At 41.2% G+C, this 20,623-nt stretch overlaps 2 protein-coding genes across 2 annotated transcripts in view; one reads left to right on the top strand and one right to left on the bottom strand.

Moving 5' to 3' along the window:
- The window catches only part of cog5 (component of oligomeric golgi complex 5), an 85,520-nt gene extending 70,306 nt beyond the window's left edge, over positions 1–15,214 (top strand). Inside the window, exons 13-22 of the mRNA XM_028570156.1 lie at positions 1,035–1,196; positions 3,988–4,087; positions 4,337–4,447; positions 7,922–7,984; positions 9,018–9,121; positions 11,079–11,316; positions 11,492–11,568; positions 12,521–12,647; positions 13,198–13,277; positions 14,581–15,214. Of these exons, the coding sequence (XP_028425957.1) occupies positions 1,035–1,196; positions 3,988–4,087; positions 4,337–4,447; positions 7,922–7,984; positions 9,018–9,121; positions 11,079–11,316; positions 11,492–11,568; positions 12,521–12,647; positions 13,198–13,277; positions 14,581–14,707 (1,189 nt within the window). The 3' untranslated portion in view covers positions 14,708–15,214. The remainder of the gene's footprint in view (positions 1–1,034; positions 1,197–3,987; positions 4,088–4,336; positions 4,448–7,921; positions 7,985–9,017; positions 9,122–11,078; positions 11,317–11,491; positions 11,569–12,520; positions 12,648–13,197; positions 13,278–14,580) is intronic.
- On the bottom strand, positions 15,203–20,623 carry ndufa5 (NADH:ubiquinone oxidoreductase subunit A5). Its single transcript, XM_028570163.1, has 5 exons — positions 20,491–20,623; positions 18,832–18,876; positions 18,536–18,652; positions 16,165–16,230; positions 15,203–15,390 (listed from the first exon to the last, which is right to left on the bottom strand). The coding sequence occupies exons 1-5, from the start codon at positions 20,509–20,511 to the stop codon at positions 15,289–15,291; spliced, it is 351 nt and encodes a 116-aa protein (XP_028425964.1). The 5' UTR covers positions 20,512–20,623; the 3' UTR covers positions 15,203–15,288.

Below are 20,623 nucleotides of genomic sequence, written 5' to 3'. Positions count from 1 at the left end.
AAGGGCTCGGTGCATCTGTTGTATGATAGCATGGAGCGAGAGACCGTGTTTGTAAAGAAGGTGGGAGGGAGAACTGAAATGAAGCAGGAGCAGAGAGGGAGGAGAGACTGAGGAACAAAGGAGTGATTTAACAGGTGGATTGAGAAGGAGTGAAGACATGACCGAAACAGCAAGCAACAACAAGTCTTTTCTTGTATGAGCACTAATGACAGGAGCAGGTGCACTGGTGCTTGTAAGCACATTATGTTAGATAACAGACAGAGGTCATGTGCTCACCAGTCAATCAAGCTGCTGGCTACACACAGTTAACACAGCTTCAGGTTAACACATGTCAGACACACATTTCAGCCTCATCAAGCCCTCAGGGAAACACATCTGCTCTGTTTACAGCTTTGAAATATTTGAAGTTTTGTTAAGCCATGATACAAGTAGACATTGGACTGTTTGACATTTTCCCTTTCTTGTCCTGTATCACAATAATATACAGTCGTGAGATAATGTTGAATACAGCGTGTGCGCGCACACACACACATACACCAACACACGCACGCACGTCTGTGTGTAATAGGAGATACAGTGGCATTTTGCTTCCATTTATGTCTGCACTTCAAGTGCTCCATTAATAAATGCCAGCAGATATTCTAGCCAATTAGAGGATATTATATGTCCACATGAGACAATAAAATAATTGTGGCTATCATTATACCATGATAGATTTGAAATGTAGAATTTTTAAAGGCTACTTTACAGTAAAGAGATGCTATTTTCTGATCTTATTGCTGAGTGAAAAGAACAGGATGTCTTTCTCTGTTCAGTTACCATATCCATGTTACTAATAATGGTTTCTCAAACACACACATCAATTATGTATGTGCACTCTGCATCTTTTTTTCTTTTTTTGTCTTTGTGTGTGTGTGTGTGTGTGTGTGTGTGTGTGTGTGTGTGTGTGTGTGTGTGTGTGTGTGTGTGTGTGTGTGTGTGTGTGTGTGTGTGTGTGTGTGTGTGTGTGTGTGTGTGTGTGTGTGTGTGTGCAGCCCAGAGAAGGCTCTGAAGGACTCTCTGCAGCCGTACGAGGCAGCCTACCTCTCCAAGTCCCTCTCTCGCCTGTTTGATCCCATCAACCTGGTGTTCCCTATGGGCGGCCGCAACCCCCCCTCCAACGATGAGCTGGACAGCATCATCAAGACCATCAGCAGGCAAGCACAGTACATGCCATTTTGGCTGCCTTACAGCAAAGACCCACTGGAAGTGACAGAATCAGCCAATAAGATGAGATAAGCCTTCATTGATCCCCAGAGGGGACATAAAACACAAATTATTTATTCCGACAGAGAAAAGTGTCTTCTGTCTTATAGTTTAAAAAGTGTCTTGTATAAAATACTTGAAAGCAATACACGAGTAAAAGGACAAGTATCTTACCAGAAAATGACTTTGGCAGAAGTTAAAGTCACCTTTTAGACTATTACTTGAGTAAAAGTCTTAAAGTATCTGATATTTACTGAACTGTACCTAATTTTTAGAAGTAAAAGTCAAAAACAAAACTTTGATTATGAACTTTATTGTGGCATAACGTTCACAGTTTCCACAGCGTCTTAAATTTTAAATTCAAAGTCTGACATCAACAAAGAGAAGAACAGAAACAGAATATACATTTTTTGTGAGGAAGAATCTTTCACTCCACGTATGAGAACATTTCTCGCAAGTAACAAGTAACAAGGACGCTTAGGGGAGTTAAAGTAAAGGTTTCCAGAAAAAGTTTCCAGAAATATAAATAACAAAGTAAAGTAAAGAGACGTGAACATTCTACTTAAGTAGAGTAACTAAGTATTTATACTTTGTTACATTACAACACTGCTTCTGTTGAAGTCAATACAAACCATATCAAATCCAAAATGGTTCAGGATTTTTGCTTCGCTCCCTGACTGAAGTGCTGATCAGTATCTGTGTGTGTGGTGCTGCCACTGGTGGCTGGAAGATGTATTACATTAGTGTTTTAAGTGCTAGTATTACTGCAATATACGGTAGCTTTCGGAGGTGACCATCCGGGACCTGGTTCTGGATCAGCGGCAGTGAATAAGCAGTCTGCAAAGGAAGGAAGAAACCCAGAAACGAGTCCATCTACTGTTATGGATAATCAAAGCACAGAAAACTCAGAGATGGTTTAAGGTGAATATTGTAATTTTTTTATGTAATTAATCACAGAGAAGTTACCGAGGAAAAGTAACAAGGTCTCACCCAATCAGTTTTCCTCAGCATCTCCCAAAGAACACAGAGATACATAATGATTTCATACTTGTCACAAAACAGGAAGTCTATGTTCATTGGAAAGCAGCCAAATGAATATGTTTCTAAACCAATGAAAAGATTTCTTTACAATAACCATGCTCAATAACCAATGACTCCATACAATTTCATACTCTATATATAGCTTTTCCTTCGGTCTTTCAGAGATACTGTCTTCTTCACCAGTGACAGGCTGTTATACAGTATATGTGTACACAGTTGACAGACAGATTTCCATAAACAGTCTCCAGCCTATAGCTATAATAGAAAATAATCTTGCCGCATATCTTTAGTGCAGCGCAGAGCCGCTTCACACATGCTTCTGGGACTCGCCGTGAGTGGAATATCAAGCATTGACTTGAATGGCAGCGATTGCTCCGCAGCGCAGACACGCCGGATGGAAAATAGGTGTTAAGGGCCTGTCATTTATATTTTTATAATGACCATGTATGAAATGACAATGTGAAAGCAGTTGCTGGTAGCGATTACCCTACAGAGAATTATCACCTCAATCTGCAGCTCCCCTCGTCTTTACTGAGCTTTATGGTTTCAGCTCACTGTTGAGCTTTTTAGGCATCTGGTGAACATCTGGTGAACATAGTGGAGTATCATCAGGTGGACACAGACACGACTCCAAATGAATGAGCATGTTTCTCTGGAACTGCTGGATGCATAAATAAGCAACTGAGATAATAATATGTCACTGTTGTGTTCATAACTGGTTTCCTCTCTCCTCAAATGGCCAGAAGTTTCTACAACAGAAACTAAATGACCCTAATTTAATCAAACTATTGAGTCCCGGCATGAACAACATGACAATAACAATCCCTTTCATTTAACCTGATCAAACAGTTGTTTGTTGTCTGGGTGTTATATTGTTCATTTCAGTATTAATGTGTACAATAGTATCTAATTAGGTAGAGCCTGCAATAAAGAAGAATTGACAGATTCTCAATTACTGCTACAGCTTTTCTTTCTCCTCACTGGTATAGTGTTATATTCTTAAAATGAGTTTTATAATAAACTTAATCTTAGACCAAAAAAAGGAGCACTTTTTAACACTCAATAGTACATGTCAAACCCAGATAATGACACAGTTAACAGTATGGGAGACACTAAAATAAAGTGTTGTTTCCCAGAAAATGTTAAAATATAAAACAATATACAACATTTAGTTCACCAATTACTATAACTAACCGATATTAATACATATTTTAGTATCAGCATGTAATTCTAAAATATGAAACTCTCTGCATTAACAATGAAATAAGGCTTTCATTTGTTAGCCTTTTTCAAGACCATTTTGTTAAAAAAGAATATTAATTTATATACAAAATTTCTCATTCTGTCTTAATGATCTGACCAACAATAACATAATTTGGCCCTCCATACTCTAGCTCTCCCTACGCCTTGGTAGCTCACCTGGTAGAGCCCATATATAGAGGTTCAGTCCTAAACCAAGCAGCCGCAGGTTTGACTCCGACCTGCGGCGCTTTGCTGCATGACATTTCCCCCCTCTCTCTCCCCTTTCATTTCTTCAGTTGTCCTACATAAATCAAGGCCGAAAATACCCCAAAAAAGAATCGTTTAAAAAAAATACATTATGCATCCAAGCTACTGTTTAACTAAAAACACGCTGAATATCTTACATTTGATAATTAGCCAGGTGACATTATTTTAATTGGATTGTTTGTTTGTTTGCAGTGAGCTGAATGTAGCCTCAGTAGATCCCAACCTGTCTCTGGCTGTGTCCAAGAACGCTGCCAAGACCATCCAACTCTTCTGTGTCAAGTCTGAACAGCTGGTGTGTACAGCATCTTGTGTGTGTCTGTGTGTGCGTGTGCGCATGTTGGTCGGTCTATAGGTCTGAATCAAAATCTGTTTCTTCTTAACCCACCCCATGTCCATAACACAACAAAAGAGTGTTTAAATAGACACAGTAAATCCACAGTATAACCACAGCAACAAAATGTGATGTATTGCAATTGCTTCTGTTGTTTACGTCCTGTGTACACCCCATGCTCTGCCTCCCTGTGTGTCCCTCCATCTGCAGCTGTGCACTCAGGGTGAAGCCAGTCAGGTGATTGGTCCATTGACAGAGGGCCAGAGGAGGAATGTTGCTGTGGTCAACTCCCTCTACCGTCTGCAGCAGGCTGTCACCAAGGTAATAAATGAATAAAAAGGTTGGTCTGCTGAACTTCAAAACATTAACTGTCTATGATCAGACCTAAAGAGAAACGTTACTATACCTGCACTGCCATAGTGAGGTCATTTCATCACCAACGAGATCTCACCACAATAATCCAAAAATGTTATAGTCATTTTGATGTCAAGCTTGCTTTCCCACTTAATACAGTTCTTGAAAGTGTTAGGTATGAAATTTTGTTAATACGTTTCTTTATCGTAAGACTGACTATATACATACAGTGCTGCTCATAAGTATTAATATCCCCCATGCTAAAGTTGACTAAAAAGAGGAATAAAAAAATAATCTTTTGGAAATTTATCTTAATGACTTAATTAAAAAAATGAGGAAAAATACGACCTTTTAAGGACTATCGTCTTCTTAAATGCTGTACACTTTTTTTCTCGATATTCATACTTTTGTACATGAAAAACTGCATGGATGAAAATTGAAAGTGTATGGTCTTTTGCACTGCAAGGAGAAAGAAACGATTAGATCTGAGAAGAATCTCCTCAACAAGTTTAAACTTTTTCTTTAGATTGTCCACAGGTGTGACAGTGAGATCCACATGGCACCCACATTAGCACACACAGCTCTCTAACTGTGTGTGTGATTGGACTGTTCGCTTTCTAATGCATACAGATGTCATATGGACACACAAATGCACGTACATGAAAGGAAGCAAAGGAAATTAAAGGGGGATAAAAGGAAAAGCAGGGTGCAGTGTGTTCTTTCAGCCTCCTCCATTAAAGATGTATGGCATGTCCTGGCACAGCAGCCAGGGATGATTAATAGCCTAAAAAAAAACGGTTACTTCAGCATTAAATATTTAACCTCAAGCCTTTAAAATTTCACTGTGTGAAAACAGAGTGACAATTTATTCCATACTGGCGGAGGGAGGGAGGAAGGGAGGGACAAAGACATGGGATGTGAAATAGGAAGGGGTAGATAGGAAAACAAATGCAGAGACATATAGTTCAGGGAGTTGTTGTAGTATTTATCATTAACCAGACCGCTACTAAAAATGTACTAAAAAATAAATCTTGATCTATTTGTGGACAATAACTTTTGACCTCTTACCAATCTCCCCTTCATTATGTGTAGAAAGCGTTATATACGTTATTAAAGAGCTTCCTTTGGTTGGAACATGTAATTGGTATTTTTGCAAACTGGTCCCTTACCTATTTATTTAACAGCAAGTTTTTTTTTTGTTGGTCAACATGTCTTAAAGGTCCTATGACATCCTGCTTTTTGAAAGCTTTTATATAGACCTTAGTGGTCCCCTAATACTGTATCTGAAGTCTCTTTTATATAGACCTTAGTGGTCCTCTAATACTGTATCTGAAGTCTCTTTTATATAGACCTTAGTGGTCCCCTAATACTGTATCTGAAGTCTATTTTTATATAGACCTTAGCGGTCCCCTAATACTGTATCTGAAGTCTCTTTTATATAGACCTTAGTGGTCCCCTAATACTGTATCTGAAGTCTCTTTTATATAGACCTTAGTGGTCCTCTAATACTGTATCTGAAGTCTCTTTTATATAGACCTTAGTGGTCCTCTAATACTGTATCTGAAGTCTCTTTTATATAGACCTTAGTGGTCCTCTAATACTGTATCTGAAGTCTCTTTTATATAGGCCTTAGTGGTCCCCTAATACTGTATCTGAAGTCTCTTTTATATAGACCTTAGTGGTCCCCTAATACTGTATCTGAAGTCTCTTTTATATAGACCTTAGTGGTCCCCTAATACTGTATCTGAAGTCTCTTTTATATAGACCTTAGTGGTCCCCTAATACTGTATCTGAAGTCTCTTTTATATAGACCTTAGTGGTCCCCTAATACTGTATCTGAAGTCTCTTTTATATAGACCTTAGTGGTCCCCTAATACTGTATCTGAAGTCTCTTTTATATAGACCTTAGTGGTCCCCTAATACTGTATCTGAAGTCTCTTTTATATAGACCTTAGTGGTCCCCTAATACTGTATCTGAAGTCTCTTTTATATAGACCTTAGTGGTCCCCTAATACTGTATCTGAAGTCTCTTTCCCGAAATTCAGCCTTGGTGCAGAATTACAGCCACTAGAACCAGTCCCACAATGAACTTTCCTTAGGATGTGCCATTTCTGTGTCTGTAGCATTAAATGCTATTGAGGAGGAGAGAAGGGGGGGGCAAGGTGGAGGGTAGGGGTGTGGCCTTGACCAGCTTGCGGCCATGGTTGTAGCTCTGTTTCCTCATGGGTGGGCCAAATTCTCTGGGCAGCTGTGGGCGGTGGGCAAAGCAGAGAAAGGGGAGGTAACCTTTCCCCTTATGACCTCATAAAGAGAAGATTCCAGATCGGCCCATCTGAGCTTTCATTTTCTCAAAGGCGGAGGAGGATACCCAGGCTGGGGGAACGCATATTAATGTTAAAAAAAACTCCATAACGTGACATTTTCATGCCATGGGATAGAACAGAAATAATCATTATCTGTGCTGATTTTAAGAAAGACAACATTTGAAATTAAATGTTTCATAAGCCATACATCAAAATTTAAACTATAGTAACCAATTGGACTATAAGACTGCAATTTTCCACCTGAAAAATATAGCAACAACCATACCATATCATATCTAGCTCTTTCTGATGCCAAGGACTGGTTCATGCTATGGGTTTCTCCCGTCTGGACTATTGCAATGCTCTTTAGGGCTGGGTACCGAATTAGATACTGTTTAGGCACCGACCGAATTACCTCTGAAATATCTAGGGCTGTGGACTAAAGAAATTCTTAGTCGACTAACACTTATAGGATTTTGTTGACTAATCGATTAGTTGATTTAATTGACAGAGCTGTGCGCTTTGAGAGGTGGTTAAGACTAGAAAAGCACAATATAAATGTAGTTAATTAACCATCTGTAAAACTGAGTTTCTCCACAATTAATCCTGCAAAAGCACCACTTTAAATCTTGTGTTTACAATAAATGTGCTCAGAAGTTTCTTGGAAATAAGTAATTAAGCATGAATAAGCATAAAAAATGACTAATCGACTAAAGAAATCTTAGTCGACTAAGACCAAAACGACCGATTAGTCAACTAATCGACTAAGAGGTGGCAGCCCTAGAAATATCGAGTATCGAAGAATGCTTCGTCATTCAATACCCAATTTTCAGGAGTAGGGCAGGAGTGAATGTCATTAATCAGTGAGCCAATCAGCACGCAACATGCTTCTACCAAGATCTACTAATAAAAATTGTGGAAAAGCCTGCCCATTAAATTCTTAATGTAAGACATAAAACCTTTTGTTCATTTTAATGGTTGTCGCCTTTTGAGTGAAATCTTAGATGTGTTTTATACAATTTGATGTAGAGCACTTTAAGCTGCATGTTATGTATGAAAGGTGCTTTACAAATGAAGTTGATCATTATGTTAGGCTTATTTTCCTGTTAACCCTTTATTCATTGTGTTGTATTTGCAGATGATTTCAGGATTGGGGTCGTGTCCACCAGCTGCTGCAGAGGCCATCTCTTCTTCTTTGGAGGTATCACAGCAAACAGCCTTTTCATTTCTCATTCATCCCACTCCTTCTCTGGTATGCCAACTAGTTTAGTGATTTTTCTTTTGTATCATGAATGCTACTAAGCAAAGCTTTCTAAGCCCACTTGGATCAGTAGAAGATGTATATTCTCCTATGCTGAACTGTGTCTTTTACCTGCTGCATCACTGCTGTAGCATAATCACAGGGAACGGCGTCTTCTCGACTATATTATTGTAATGGAGCTTTTTGTCGATTTCCCACAGGCCTGACGCTCACATCTGTTTACATAACTGCATTAGAAATCTCAGTGGAGCCTTGTATTAAGTGTGCAAGACCTATTTTTTAGATTTATGCAAAACCGTCTTGTGATAAGATCACACCAGCCGCAACGCCAAATTGGGCCGCAGGCGTAAAACTCTGCCTTTATTTTACTACACCTGTAAAGTCTTGCACGGTTGTGACGCTATGACAAAATCTGTCCACACACACACACACACACACACACACACACACACACACACACACACACACACACACACACACACACACACAGCCATGTTTCCACTGGGGGTCTGAGAAAACTACTGTCCGCTGTCTTTCTACTGGTATCAACGCTGATACTTCTGCGGGAGGTGTCAGGCCTCCCCCATAAATCTGTCCCTATCTTGGGGGAGGACGAGGGGAGGGGCGTGGTGAAGGAGAGGCCAAAGACAAGGAGGGAGAGACAAAGACAGGGTGTTGTTTGGGGACCTTTCTCTGCTGTTTAATCTTAAAGCTTGACTGGCAGTAAATGACCGTACACCCAGAGGCCTGTCTCCCCGCACCCTCTCAATGTTTGTCTAGAGATTATAGAAGAAAACCCAGTAGAAGTTCTGGAGGTTGATCACATATTGGATTTGAGTTGCTGTCGTTTCTGTACCTGCTGAAAGGTTTTGATTTGGAGTCAGGTTTTTTCTCTTTTCCTATGCTTATATTTCCACCGTCCATTCTTTACAGAATGTTACATCAGAGGACTGACTTTGTGTGTCTAACTCAGGCAGTGCAGGTCCTGATGAGCAGTGCAGTGCAGCCTCTCCTGCAGTCAGTCAGTGACTCCATAGAGGCCATCATCATCACGCTACACCAAGAAGACTTTTCAGGGTAAGCAACATTTATCCTGTTTCCACTGAAGGAATTTTTCCAGGGACCCAGGAATCATTTCAGGAACTCACCTGTGTTTGGACTGGAGGAACTCCTAAATTCAGTTCCTCGACTATAGTTCCTGGCCTCCGAAAAGTCCCTGCTCCTGGGGGTAGCACTTTCCCATGGCCCTGGAACTGTGGGGGTGCAGCATGCTGTGCTCAACAATGCTGACTGGTCTAACGCAAACCTCAGGCTGCTACAACGTGTAGTAAACAGCACTGGGCGCCACCAGAATAACAATTATCACCAGGGTTGGATATGTTTTATCTTCGCATGTCTTCAGGAGCGGTGGGAAAGACAAACAGGAATGCACAAACGGAGCTTTTTGGTCCTAGTTTTGTTCTATTACCGATATCGATATTTAGGAGGTAAAAAATCCAACCAACCAACTAATCTTGAGCACCATCACTTATATGTTTATTTCTTTTCATTTTTTTATTGTGACCAAGTTACAAACTGAGCAGGACATTTTATAGTTGGAAAATCAGCTCGTCACAGCCCTCTGGTGGACAAACTGTAATGGGACACCGTTTGTAAATGATCTCAAACATACCCTGGTATGTCTGCGCTGACAATAACACCAATACCAACATATCTCCAATGAGCTAATATCGACCAATATATGGGCCTGGCTGATGGATTCATCTAGCTCTACTTTTTACACAAAACAACAGACTGGGTTGAGTGATGATCTAACCGTAAAAATTGAAAATTGAATTTCTCCAAGAGGGATTGAGTATCTTTTACATAATGATGTTGGTTACTAATACAGTGCAGCCTGAGGGATCGAAGGTCACAGGCTTTCAATGTTGGTTTTTGGCCTTGTCGCTTACGTGCAGAGATTTTTCCAGATTATATGGATCTTCTGACGATATTATGGACTGTAGATGATGAAATCCCTAAATTCCTTGCAATTGTACATTGACAGTCTTAAACTGTTGGACTGTTTGCTCACACAGTTGTTCTCAAAGTGATGAATCTCGCCCCATCCTTGCTTGTGAGCGAGCCTTTTGGGGATGCTCCTTTTATACCCAGTCGTGATCAATTAACCTGTTCACCTGTGGAATGTTCCAAACAGGTGATTTATTCAACATTCCTCAACTTTCCCAGTCTTTTCTTGCCCCTGTCCCAGCTTTTTTGGAAAGTGTTACAGGCATCAAATTCAAAATGAGTGAATATTTGCAAAAAGCAATAAAGTTTATCAGTTTGAACATTAGAGGAACATGCCGACTTATTGGGACTTTGTCTTATTCTATTTGTCTTAGAGTTAGATAAGTCCATACACACCCTTCTCATCTCTGTGAACAAGACAAAGTCCCAATAAGTCGGCGTGGTCCTTTAAACATCTTGTCTTTTGTAGTGTATTCATTTGAATATAGGTTGAAAAGAATTAGCAAATCATTGTATTCTGTTTTTAATTTACGAAAACCCAACTTCATTGAAATTGGGGTTTGTACTTTGTCAGTTTTAACAATTTTGGACGGGGTTATTTTGACAATCTTCTAGAGCTGCTTGTGCTGAGACAGCATTTAATATTTGAGAAGCTTATTTTGTTACATGAAACTGGGTTGTACTGGAGCTCTGAGTGATTTAATTTCAATATCTCTGTGTAATCATTATTTGTAAGTGTTCATTTTAGTGTTGATTATTGGGAACATGCTCAGCAGAAACCTATGTTTACTCCTTGGTGATTGTCAGAGCTAAAACCTTCTCGCTGATATTTGGCTTTCATTATCCAAACAGCAAAATAGAGAAGAATTTTGTTTTGTTTTTTTAGAAACAAACAAATATTCTGAGTTTGTTTGTGTGTGATTTTATACAGTTTTTGTTTCTTTCAGTTTGAAGAACCAGGATGAGTCCACAAGTTTAAAATTTTACTTGAATAAAAATGTGTGTGTGTGTGCGTGTGCGGCAGGCCTCTGTCCTTCCCTGATAAGCCAGACGTTCCGTGCTCCCTCTACATGAAGGAGCTGCAGGGCTTCATCTCCAGAGTGATGGCCGACTACTTCAGACACTTCCAGTGTGCTGACTTCATCTACGAGAGCACAGAGTCCATCGCTCGGAGGGCCATCGAGCTGTTCGTCCGCCACACCAGCCTGCTGCGCCCGCTGGGAGAGGGCGGCAAGATGAGGCTGGCGGCTGACTTTGCCCAGGTGAGGGAGAGCTTTGGGACAGAAGCCATCAGAAGGCTGATTCTAGGGCAGGGTGGTGGTGGACAGATGATTCAGCGATGCCAATGAAATGTATCTCTCTCTCTCTCTCTCTCTCTCTCTCTCTCTCTCTCTCTCTCTCTCTCTCTCTCTCTCTCTCTCTCTCTGTGTCTCTCAGATGGAGCTGGCAGTGGCTCCTCTGTGCAGGAGAGTGTCTGATTTGGGGAAACCTTACAGGATGCTGCGCTCCTTCAGGTGTGTATGCTCCTAATGAGGACGAGAAGTCCTTTTCATCCACATGTTTTAGCAGAGATGTAGGTCAGCACCTTACTTCTCTTTCTCTAAAAACTCATCTTCTCACTTACCTCTGGACTACCATGGCTATACAAAAGTGTTATTTGTCCAAGTTTTTAGATAAAGCTGAGGTTTCTGTCTCCATCCTGATACCATGGAGGTGAATGACAATGACATACACAACGTTACATTTGAAATACTTCCACAAACATGTCCCAGCTGCTGGGATAATCCCAAAAACACACTGTCGACCGTAGAAAGTAGTTCCTATGAAAACTGTTGCCGGTGAGGTGTATGAGTTATCCAAAGTCGTTTTTTCGTGTCTGTTGAGTTTTTCATTTTCAGTGCTTAATTAAGCAGTCCCCTCCGTTGTATTGGGGGTGGAAACAGAACTCCCAGATGGTCATTTTGGTGAACTGACCCTTTACAATTGCTGTCTGAAATGGAAAAGGACCATACCAGTCGTTTTCAGCAAAACATGAAGTCATTGTTACACCTTTGTCGCATGGCAACATTGATGGTGGTAGGAATTTGTTGGTCTGTTTAATTAAGAATGTGAGTTGCATATTGCAATCACAAGCTACATATTAATAAATCCAGCCAGGAACACACAGTCGCTGAGATGATGTGAAGTCTGTGCATTAACGAGGTTGCCGTTGTGCCTCCGACTCTCAGAGCAAATGTCAGTTTGCTAAAAGCAGCATCGAGGAGAGGTTTGAAAACGATCCACAGCCCAGAGATAAGCTAAATGTAATCAAAAGGTATTAACTATGAAGGTGAGGCAATGAATGACTTATCTCACGTAGGTGTCCTGTCACTGTTCCGCTTGTTTGACTGGGACATGGAAAGACCGCAGTGTGACTGTGTTGATTCTACAGTGTATGACCTTTTAATGGGGGGCTTTGTGTTCCAGGCCTCTGCTGTTTCAGACCAGCGAGCTGGTAGCCAGCAGTCCCGCTGTGGGGGACCTGATCCCCTACAGCACCCTGCTGCACTTCTTCTTTACCAGAGCCCCACCGGAGCTCAAGTCTCCTCACCAGGCCTGTACACACACGCACACACACAGACACACACGCACACTCACGCACGTGCGCGCATACACAAACATACACACACACTCACAAACACACACACAAACAAACATACAGACAGACAGACGCACGCGCACACACAGACACACACACACACACACATACAAACATACACACAGACACAGACAGATGTACAGACACACAGACACACACACAGACAGACACATGTATACACACATGCACGTCCGCACACAAGCAGATACACAGAGACACACACAAAACACAAAGACATACACAGAAACACACACAGACAGACGGAAACACCCACACACTCGCACGCACACACTCTCTCACTCACACACACACACATCCTAACCTTAACCATCACAACTAAATGCCTACACTCTAACCCTTACCTTAAAACCAAGTCTTAACCTCCCAACAGTCTTTTAAAGTAGTGAGGACTGGACAACGCAGACATGTCATCACCAGGATGGTGCTCTGCTCTGTGTATCGCTGTCCCACCTAACGGAGCGTTGTCCCCCCCCCCCACACACAGAGAGCCGAGTGGTCCATCGCCCGTTACTCCCAGTGGCTGGATGATCATCCCTCTGAGAGAGACAGGCTCACTCTCATCAGGTAAGCTGTTTTTGCATTTGCTCTAACTTCCATAGGTCAGCACCTGCATGGGATCATAACGACCATGCCATCCCATCAACAGCCTCTCAATTCTTAAGAGGAACAAACCAGAATGAGAGGGCTTTTTTCATCTTGTAACCAACATTGGCTCAGAGAATACCAACATGATCAACAATTTATGTTTATCTGTGTTTTAAGCCCCCAATACTACGGCCTTTATTAATTTAGCCTCGGGCCTGTTTAATACTGGGTGCTGTGTCGCTGAAATGCTGCATTGTCCCATACAATTACAAAATGCCCCCTTTCATCATCAAGTCAGGGTCATCAAGGAATGGAAATAGGTGCTTGGTTAACTCCAATCAGGAGTTTATGCATTTTTCTTTATTTTTTAGTTATGTTGGGTTTTGAAAGTTAATTCAACAGTTTTGACAGTTGTACATTATGTAAACATGTAGATATACTGAGCTTTAGTTAGAAAACAGTTTATGAAATATAAAGTCCACATTGACTTCTGTTGTGCTGACTGAGAAGAGTTTTATAAAAGTGAACTCAGTGTGTGTCTGTATATACTATAGAAAGATGGATATATATAATGTAGATAGAAAAAGGAGGATGTGTAGTTAGTTTTTTTGTAAGTCTAGTTTTTAGATTGGTTTCCTCATGGAAAGTGACCTTGTGCCATTACCTACATAATGAACTATACTTTCAGCCTATAAAACATGAGGGATTGTCACAGAATAAATTAGCCAACATTATCTAAAGTAGTAACACTGAGCTCCACCTCCACCAGCTGCTTTACACGTCACGCATCAGCAATAGTAATCCAAACACATTGCTTTCAAATGAGTACTGCTGCTTTTTACTTTCAGTACATTTTTTACTACTTTAATACTTCTGTATTTTTACTTCAGTAACATTATGATAGCAGAACTCGTTATGGAGTATGTTCTCACTGAGATATTGCTTGTTTTACTTCAAATCGTAATACTTCATTAACAATATTGTCTGCCAGTAACACAAATACGGTGGAGGTTGAGCAACTACTTTTAAATCTGGACCACCACATACTTGGATTTGATTATTAATTCCTTATATTAACACATATGCCTCTGAAAGTTCTAAACTGAGTGTTCACTCTATGGTCAACCTGCGCACTTCCACACATGCAGCACACTGCCATAAGCAACAGGAAATGTTCCACTCAGAAACATGGCGGGGCACGCTGTGCATTGAAAACCTATCTGCTGAAGTTATTACTAGATGAAAACTGTTCCTAATCATGTTTCTTTGTTCTCCCTTTAAGGGGCGCTCTGGAGGCCTATGTGCAGTCGGTGAGGGCTCGGCAGGGGAAGGAGTTTGCTCCCATCTATCCCATCATGCTCCAGCTGTTACAGAGAGCCACCAGCAGCTCCCAGGAGGTCCGAGGCTGACGAGCTGTCTGACAGAACAGCAAGTAGCACATTAGACACTATGTGAAGGCAGAGGCTGTTGGAATCAGGTTCAGCTCCATAGTTCATCACACCTCCTTTATTATTTATGACTATAGCAGCTATATTCCAGCTAAATAGTGATTCTTTTTACTCTTTTCCCTTACTTTTACAATTCTGACTAAATCAAGGGACTTAGTTCTGGAGGGATACACGGAGATTTGATACAGAAGTTGTTTTTGTTTTCTAATTCTGAGGACAGCCATTTATCGAGCAACCAAAGCTGAATATTATAAAACTTGTTCATTATAATAGAACTAACAAGCTATAGTTTAAGAATTATTGAAATGATACAGCTCTAAAAACATCTGCAAGGTTGATCTCAATTAGCCAGGTGGTGTGATCTCAGAGCTGGGACTCGGTCAGACTGTTTGACTCATGTAATGGTGTGTGTATACACAAGTTCTGTTTAGTTCATCAATGACTCTTGAGAATAAATGGGGAAATGTTTGCAGGACTTTTATTTGTACAGTAGGGATCTCACACACAGACAGTATGACATGAGCAGTATATACACGGTTGGTTCAGATGGGCCATTTCCATTGGTTGGGAGGAGGCTCTTCTATCAGGGGTTCCCATGGTTTCCACTCAGTCATCTTCCTAGACAGAGCCAGCTCACACTCCGCCTGCACGCACGCACACACACAAACCTTAATTACACTGTGATAACCTCAGATTAAGTTATCCCATGAATAACTGCATACCCTAAACTACAGCTTGGTTTACCTTCCCAGTATTTTAGCATTCATTATGAGAGGAACAGTATGTTGCTTTAACGTGCAAATGTTGAGATGGAATCAGCAGCTAGGTCTTCAATCACAACTACAGCTGGGAGTAGATCTAAGACTAAACCACTCACACGCAGGGGGGCCCAAAAACCTCAATCAACTGATCAGTCCCACACATTTCTAAAATGTTGGCATAGCCATTTCAAGTTGCTACAGCTTGTGGTGAAAGTGAAAACAAGGGAAATGGTGGAAACACATGGGCACCGAGGACATAAGCTCTCCGTTATAGGTGGAGGTGAGTAATGTAAATATCAAACGGGATCATCTCAACGGGAATGACAGGCAGCGACGTGATCAGAGAGACTTCAGTTATCCATCTCCATACTGTACACTACATAGAGGAACGGAACTGGGTTTCCCCCGGTGCAAAACAAGATACAAAAACAGATACAGAACAAAAGAATACTAAGTGGTGTAAATAAATTTAAACATATGCAAAGTGAAGTTGTGCAATAAACAACCTTTACGGTATGATTATGTATCTTTTGAATGTGGACATTAACTAACCCAGACTGAGCATACATTCGTGTTTGCCAAATTTACAACTAGAATTGACCCAACAGTTGTAGTGTGTTAATGCCCACATCTGTGACAGCAGTGTCTGTGACCTACCTGGAAAATAACTTCTTCAATCTGGCCACAGTTGATCTTCTTCTCCAGCTTCTCAACATCAGGCTCCTGGGGGGGAAGGGGAGCGAGATAGATCCTTTCATCATATGAACACACCAGCATCTCAAACACACACCATTTATCCAGCATGATGGTAGATCACCATGGTAACCTATGCTGACCATCTCTCTCTCTCACTCACTCAAAAACCTACAATAATCGCCACACTTTCTACAGCATTGGCCTAACTTCATATTTGGTTATTTCTATAGCTTCTTATGGGATGATTTTCTGTGTCTTATGCCACCACTATAACCTCCATTCCCTGCAGCTATTACCGTTTCATGGTCCAGGGGTCTGTTCCAGTAAGGTTTACCAAACTGAGTGTAACCCTGATGTCTGAGATGGGAAACTGAGTTTTCGGTTCCAGAACAGCTGATCTGAGTTGGTTCAATCAACTCAGTAGGTTCACGCGCGTGCACCACCACAATAAAAAGGCAGCATGAATGGAGCCATGATACTACGATTCACCATGGTAACAACTACAAACAAACGGGTCGCTGGAAATACTCATGCGCACAAACAGCGAGTTTGAACCTACAGTCTATGGTTTGAACATGTATTTTGTTAAAAAAAGCAAGACAGAGGCTGCTGCTGCTGCAAAAGAGAGAATTGGTGTGAGAGAATTGCTGCTCGAGTCAATGCGTAAACAACAGTGTATTAATTTCATATTTAATCAGTTTTCACCAGTAATATAAATGTTACTGGAATTGTATTACACCTATAACTTCATTTAGGTGCAATCCTGCGGGCGAAAAAGTAAGCTATACTAATCCCATTCTGAGGCTGCAGCACCATATCATTAACAGAACTATAATGTATAATCATTTATTTCTTTTTAATGGCTCTCACTGGTTTGTGTCCAGGGAACACTACAAAAACGTTTCAGAGCGAGTCACTTTTCTGACGGCTCTACAGTGGCTTAACTATTACAGTATGACACTCACACACACACACACACACACACACACACAGACAGACATAAAGAAAACTGCCTTTTGCAAAAAATGTAATGCGACACAAAGAATCTGCTGGGATGTTAAAGCCTGTTGATGGTTGATGTTAGTGATATGAGGACAGATAAGGTATCTACATATCTAATGGACTGTGATAAAAAAATACCTCTCAAATCGGTTATGTGGAAATGAAAATACTAGGGGTGGTATGGAGGTTTCTTGAAGAAAACCTGCTCCCAACCAGGTTAGGTTCACAGGCTCAGTTACCATAGTAACTGACTCTGAGGTTAAATTACCATAGTAACTGACTCTGAGGTTAAGTTACCTCTCTTTCTGAAATGGAAAACCCAGAGTTTGCCCTCATCTCAGTTTTCACTAAACCTGCTTTCTGAAACGGACCCCTGATGATGTCGCTCCTAAGTAAGAACCAGACCAGGAGGTAACTGACTGATAGCACAGATTTGGCTTCACAGGCACCAGGTTCAGGGAAGCCAGGCAGTCTAAGGAGAGCCAGACTAACAGGGGTTCTGCAGGTTCCACTGAGTCAAATTTAAGACTTTTTTAAAGACCATGATATGAAATTTAACACATATCAAGACATAAAAAAAGCCAGATATCAGAGTCCGGAAACAGCGTCTGAAATAATTCCCAAATTTCCTCATTGGCATTATGGGACTGATGTCCAGTGACCATGTGGAGGACCCAGAGCACCTCTGCTCTGTGTGTGTTGGCTCTGATCCTAATGTGGCTTACAGGAGCTGCTGTGTGGAGGTAGTGCTGCTCTGCACAACAGCAGTTAGATGTTTCTCACTTTTTGCGTGAGACCCTTAGTGCCCGTTAAGCTAACGTTCCAAGTTGAATTGCTTTCTTGCATAAGAAGCACTAGGCTTGAAATACCTTGTTAGCAACTGGCTTCAATTAAGCCCTAAATGGAGCTTTTAAAAGCCAAGTATCGTTAAAACTTGCAGTTTCCCAAAGCTGAACAATAAAAAAAATTTTATGTCTGTGGTACAATCCCAAAAAGACTCGCACCAATAACACGAAAGCTGAGTGGCTGCAATATAAGTTACATGTTGGTCTCATTTGTAGTCATAATACAGCAAAATTATATTGGGACTAGTGAAAGAAAAAACTACAAACACCACTACAACAACATCACAGAATAAACAAGAAAAAAGCATTAGAGGTAGTGTTACATGGACGTAGGGAAATTAAGACCTGTTTAAAATGATTTAAGACCTAGAACACAACACTTCAGCGAATTTAAGACTTTATGGCCTAAAATTTAGATTTTGAAATTTTAGACTTTTTAAGACCCTGTGGAAACCCTGGACTAAGCTAACCGGGCTTGGTCATACCATTTTGACGTGTTGGAATCTCTCGCTGACCAGCTGCTCTGTGTACTTCCTGTAGGCGGCGTCCTGCGGCATGGTCTGCAGCGACGCCAGGATCTTGGAGTACAGAATCCTCAGACGCTGAGAGAAGACCAGAGCACATTAGTCGGTGGGAGGAACTGAATCCTCTCTAGTGTTTACCAGTGACTGCTGGAGTATGCTGATGAGCCGTGATGAACTTTTATTTTGTGGCGTCATGTGATCACGGTGTGCGCACAGCACCGGACACCTGTGTGCTGCGTTCGCTGCCAGCTGCTCACCTCGTGGGGATTGTGGGACACCGCCAGGCCGACCAGGCCGGTCGTCTGAAAGAGAACAGCAGGAGAGAAACTCGTCATGTCTGAGTCAACATTGTTGATTCACTTAGAACAACCTTATTTATAGATATGGCTCCTAGGGCTGGGCATCCTTCTAAAATGTTCAATAACGGTACTGACACCAATACAGTGACCATTATTAGATCTTGGTAGAGGCATGCTGCGTGCCGATTGGCTCACTGACGCTGATGAGATTCACTCCTTAGGTATTGAAATTGGGTATTGAATGACGAGGCATTTTTCCATACTCGATACTTTGGAGGCAATTCGGTCGGTGCCTAAAAAAAGTATTGAATTTAAGTTATTACAGTCTAGTCTCCAAATATAAAATGAGGATATAAGACACTGAAGACTACTTCAGCATTGCCTATAGTTACACAACAGTATGCCTCATCATTAAATCATCATTTAAACACTTTTGGTATTCTAAGATGAACATTAAGATATTTGTGTTATATATTCAGATATCAATTCAGAATCAGATGCAGAGACTTCATCTTCGGCTGAGCTGGTTTTATTGCAGATATAGCAGCATTAGAACAGGACCATCATGCCTCTCCTGGCTAGGTCACACACTCTGTACACAACTCTACTTCCCACAATGCAAATGGTACTAGAGCCCTCTGTTGGTCCTGCACTGCAATAACATAGCTACAACAGCAGCTTCATAAATCATAACAATTCGATTCGACGATTCAGTTATGTGTATGTACAGCTACGTTATGGCGGTTTAATCTGTAGAACAGCAGCTGTAGGCGTAAATAAACTGCACGTTCCTGCGCCCTCCTCACTTTTTGGCATGGCACCTGTCTGTAACGTTATGCCATGGATGTATTAAGAGAACGTTATGCTGCAAAAATAATACACATGAGACACAAATTGGGGCTGGAGTTAGGCTAGCTAACCTGGACACGTACCAACTGCATATTCCCCCTACTTAGCCCATGGTTAACAGTTAGTTTAGGTTAGCAAGTTAGTTTTTCAGGCTAACGTTACATTCGAAGGAAACTTAAGAATGGACTGACCCTTACGGCAAAAGCGTTAAAGTTAACGGTAACGTTACCTATCCTATACTTCTCGAAAATGGTTTAACGAGTTTAGCTAACTCTCGAGTATTTTTGATATAAACTTTACTTCGGCAAAACGTTTTCTCAAGGTAATTTCAAAGACTCAACGTCAGGTTAATTACCTCGAAGTTATATGTGGAATAAAGCAGAGTGGCCGGGCACTGTACGTTAACTGTTAGCTAGCTTAGCTAACCTTACGGCTTCCACCACCCAGGTACCGTTACAGTATAGTATTATACTACTATGTAAATGTTATCGTAGCTAATCTTTAGCTATGGTATTGCGTACTGCAACCTGGAAAAAGCCGCGTTCTTGAAACCAGGCAGCTTTACTAAACACACGGCTAACCTGACGCTAGCTAGCTGACTTTAACACACCGCAGCGTATCGTTTAAACTGTGCCCATGTAACGTTAAGTCAACCACATAAGTAGACCGTCAGACCACGTAGTGAAAACAATATGGACTTAGTTTGTACTGCATTCTTTACAGCACTTCTTTCTATCACTAAAACTAAAACATGACCTCTACCCGTACCTTCTTCAGCAGTCCAGCCATTCTTCTCTGAAGACCGAACGATTTCCGGCTACTAAATATGACGTCAACTGTTTTGTGATGTGTGTATCAGTAGGCTCGTTCGAGATGAACTCAGGATGAACTGCGCCTCGCC

Source organism: Perca flavescens, chromosome 23 (genome assembly GCF_004354835.1).
Source record: "Perca flavescens isolate YP-PL-M2 chromosome 23, PFLA_1.0, whole genome shotgun sequence".
Lineage (NCBI taxonomy): Eukaryota > Metazoa > Chordata > Actinopteri > Perciformes > Percidae > Perca > Perca flavescens.
This window is presented reverse-complemented; position numbering and strand designations above follow the sequence as displayed.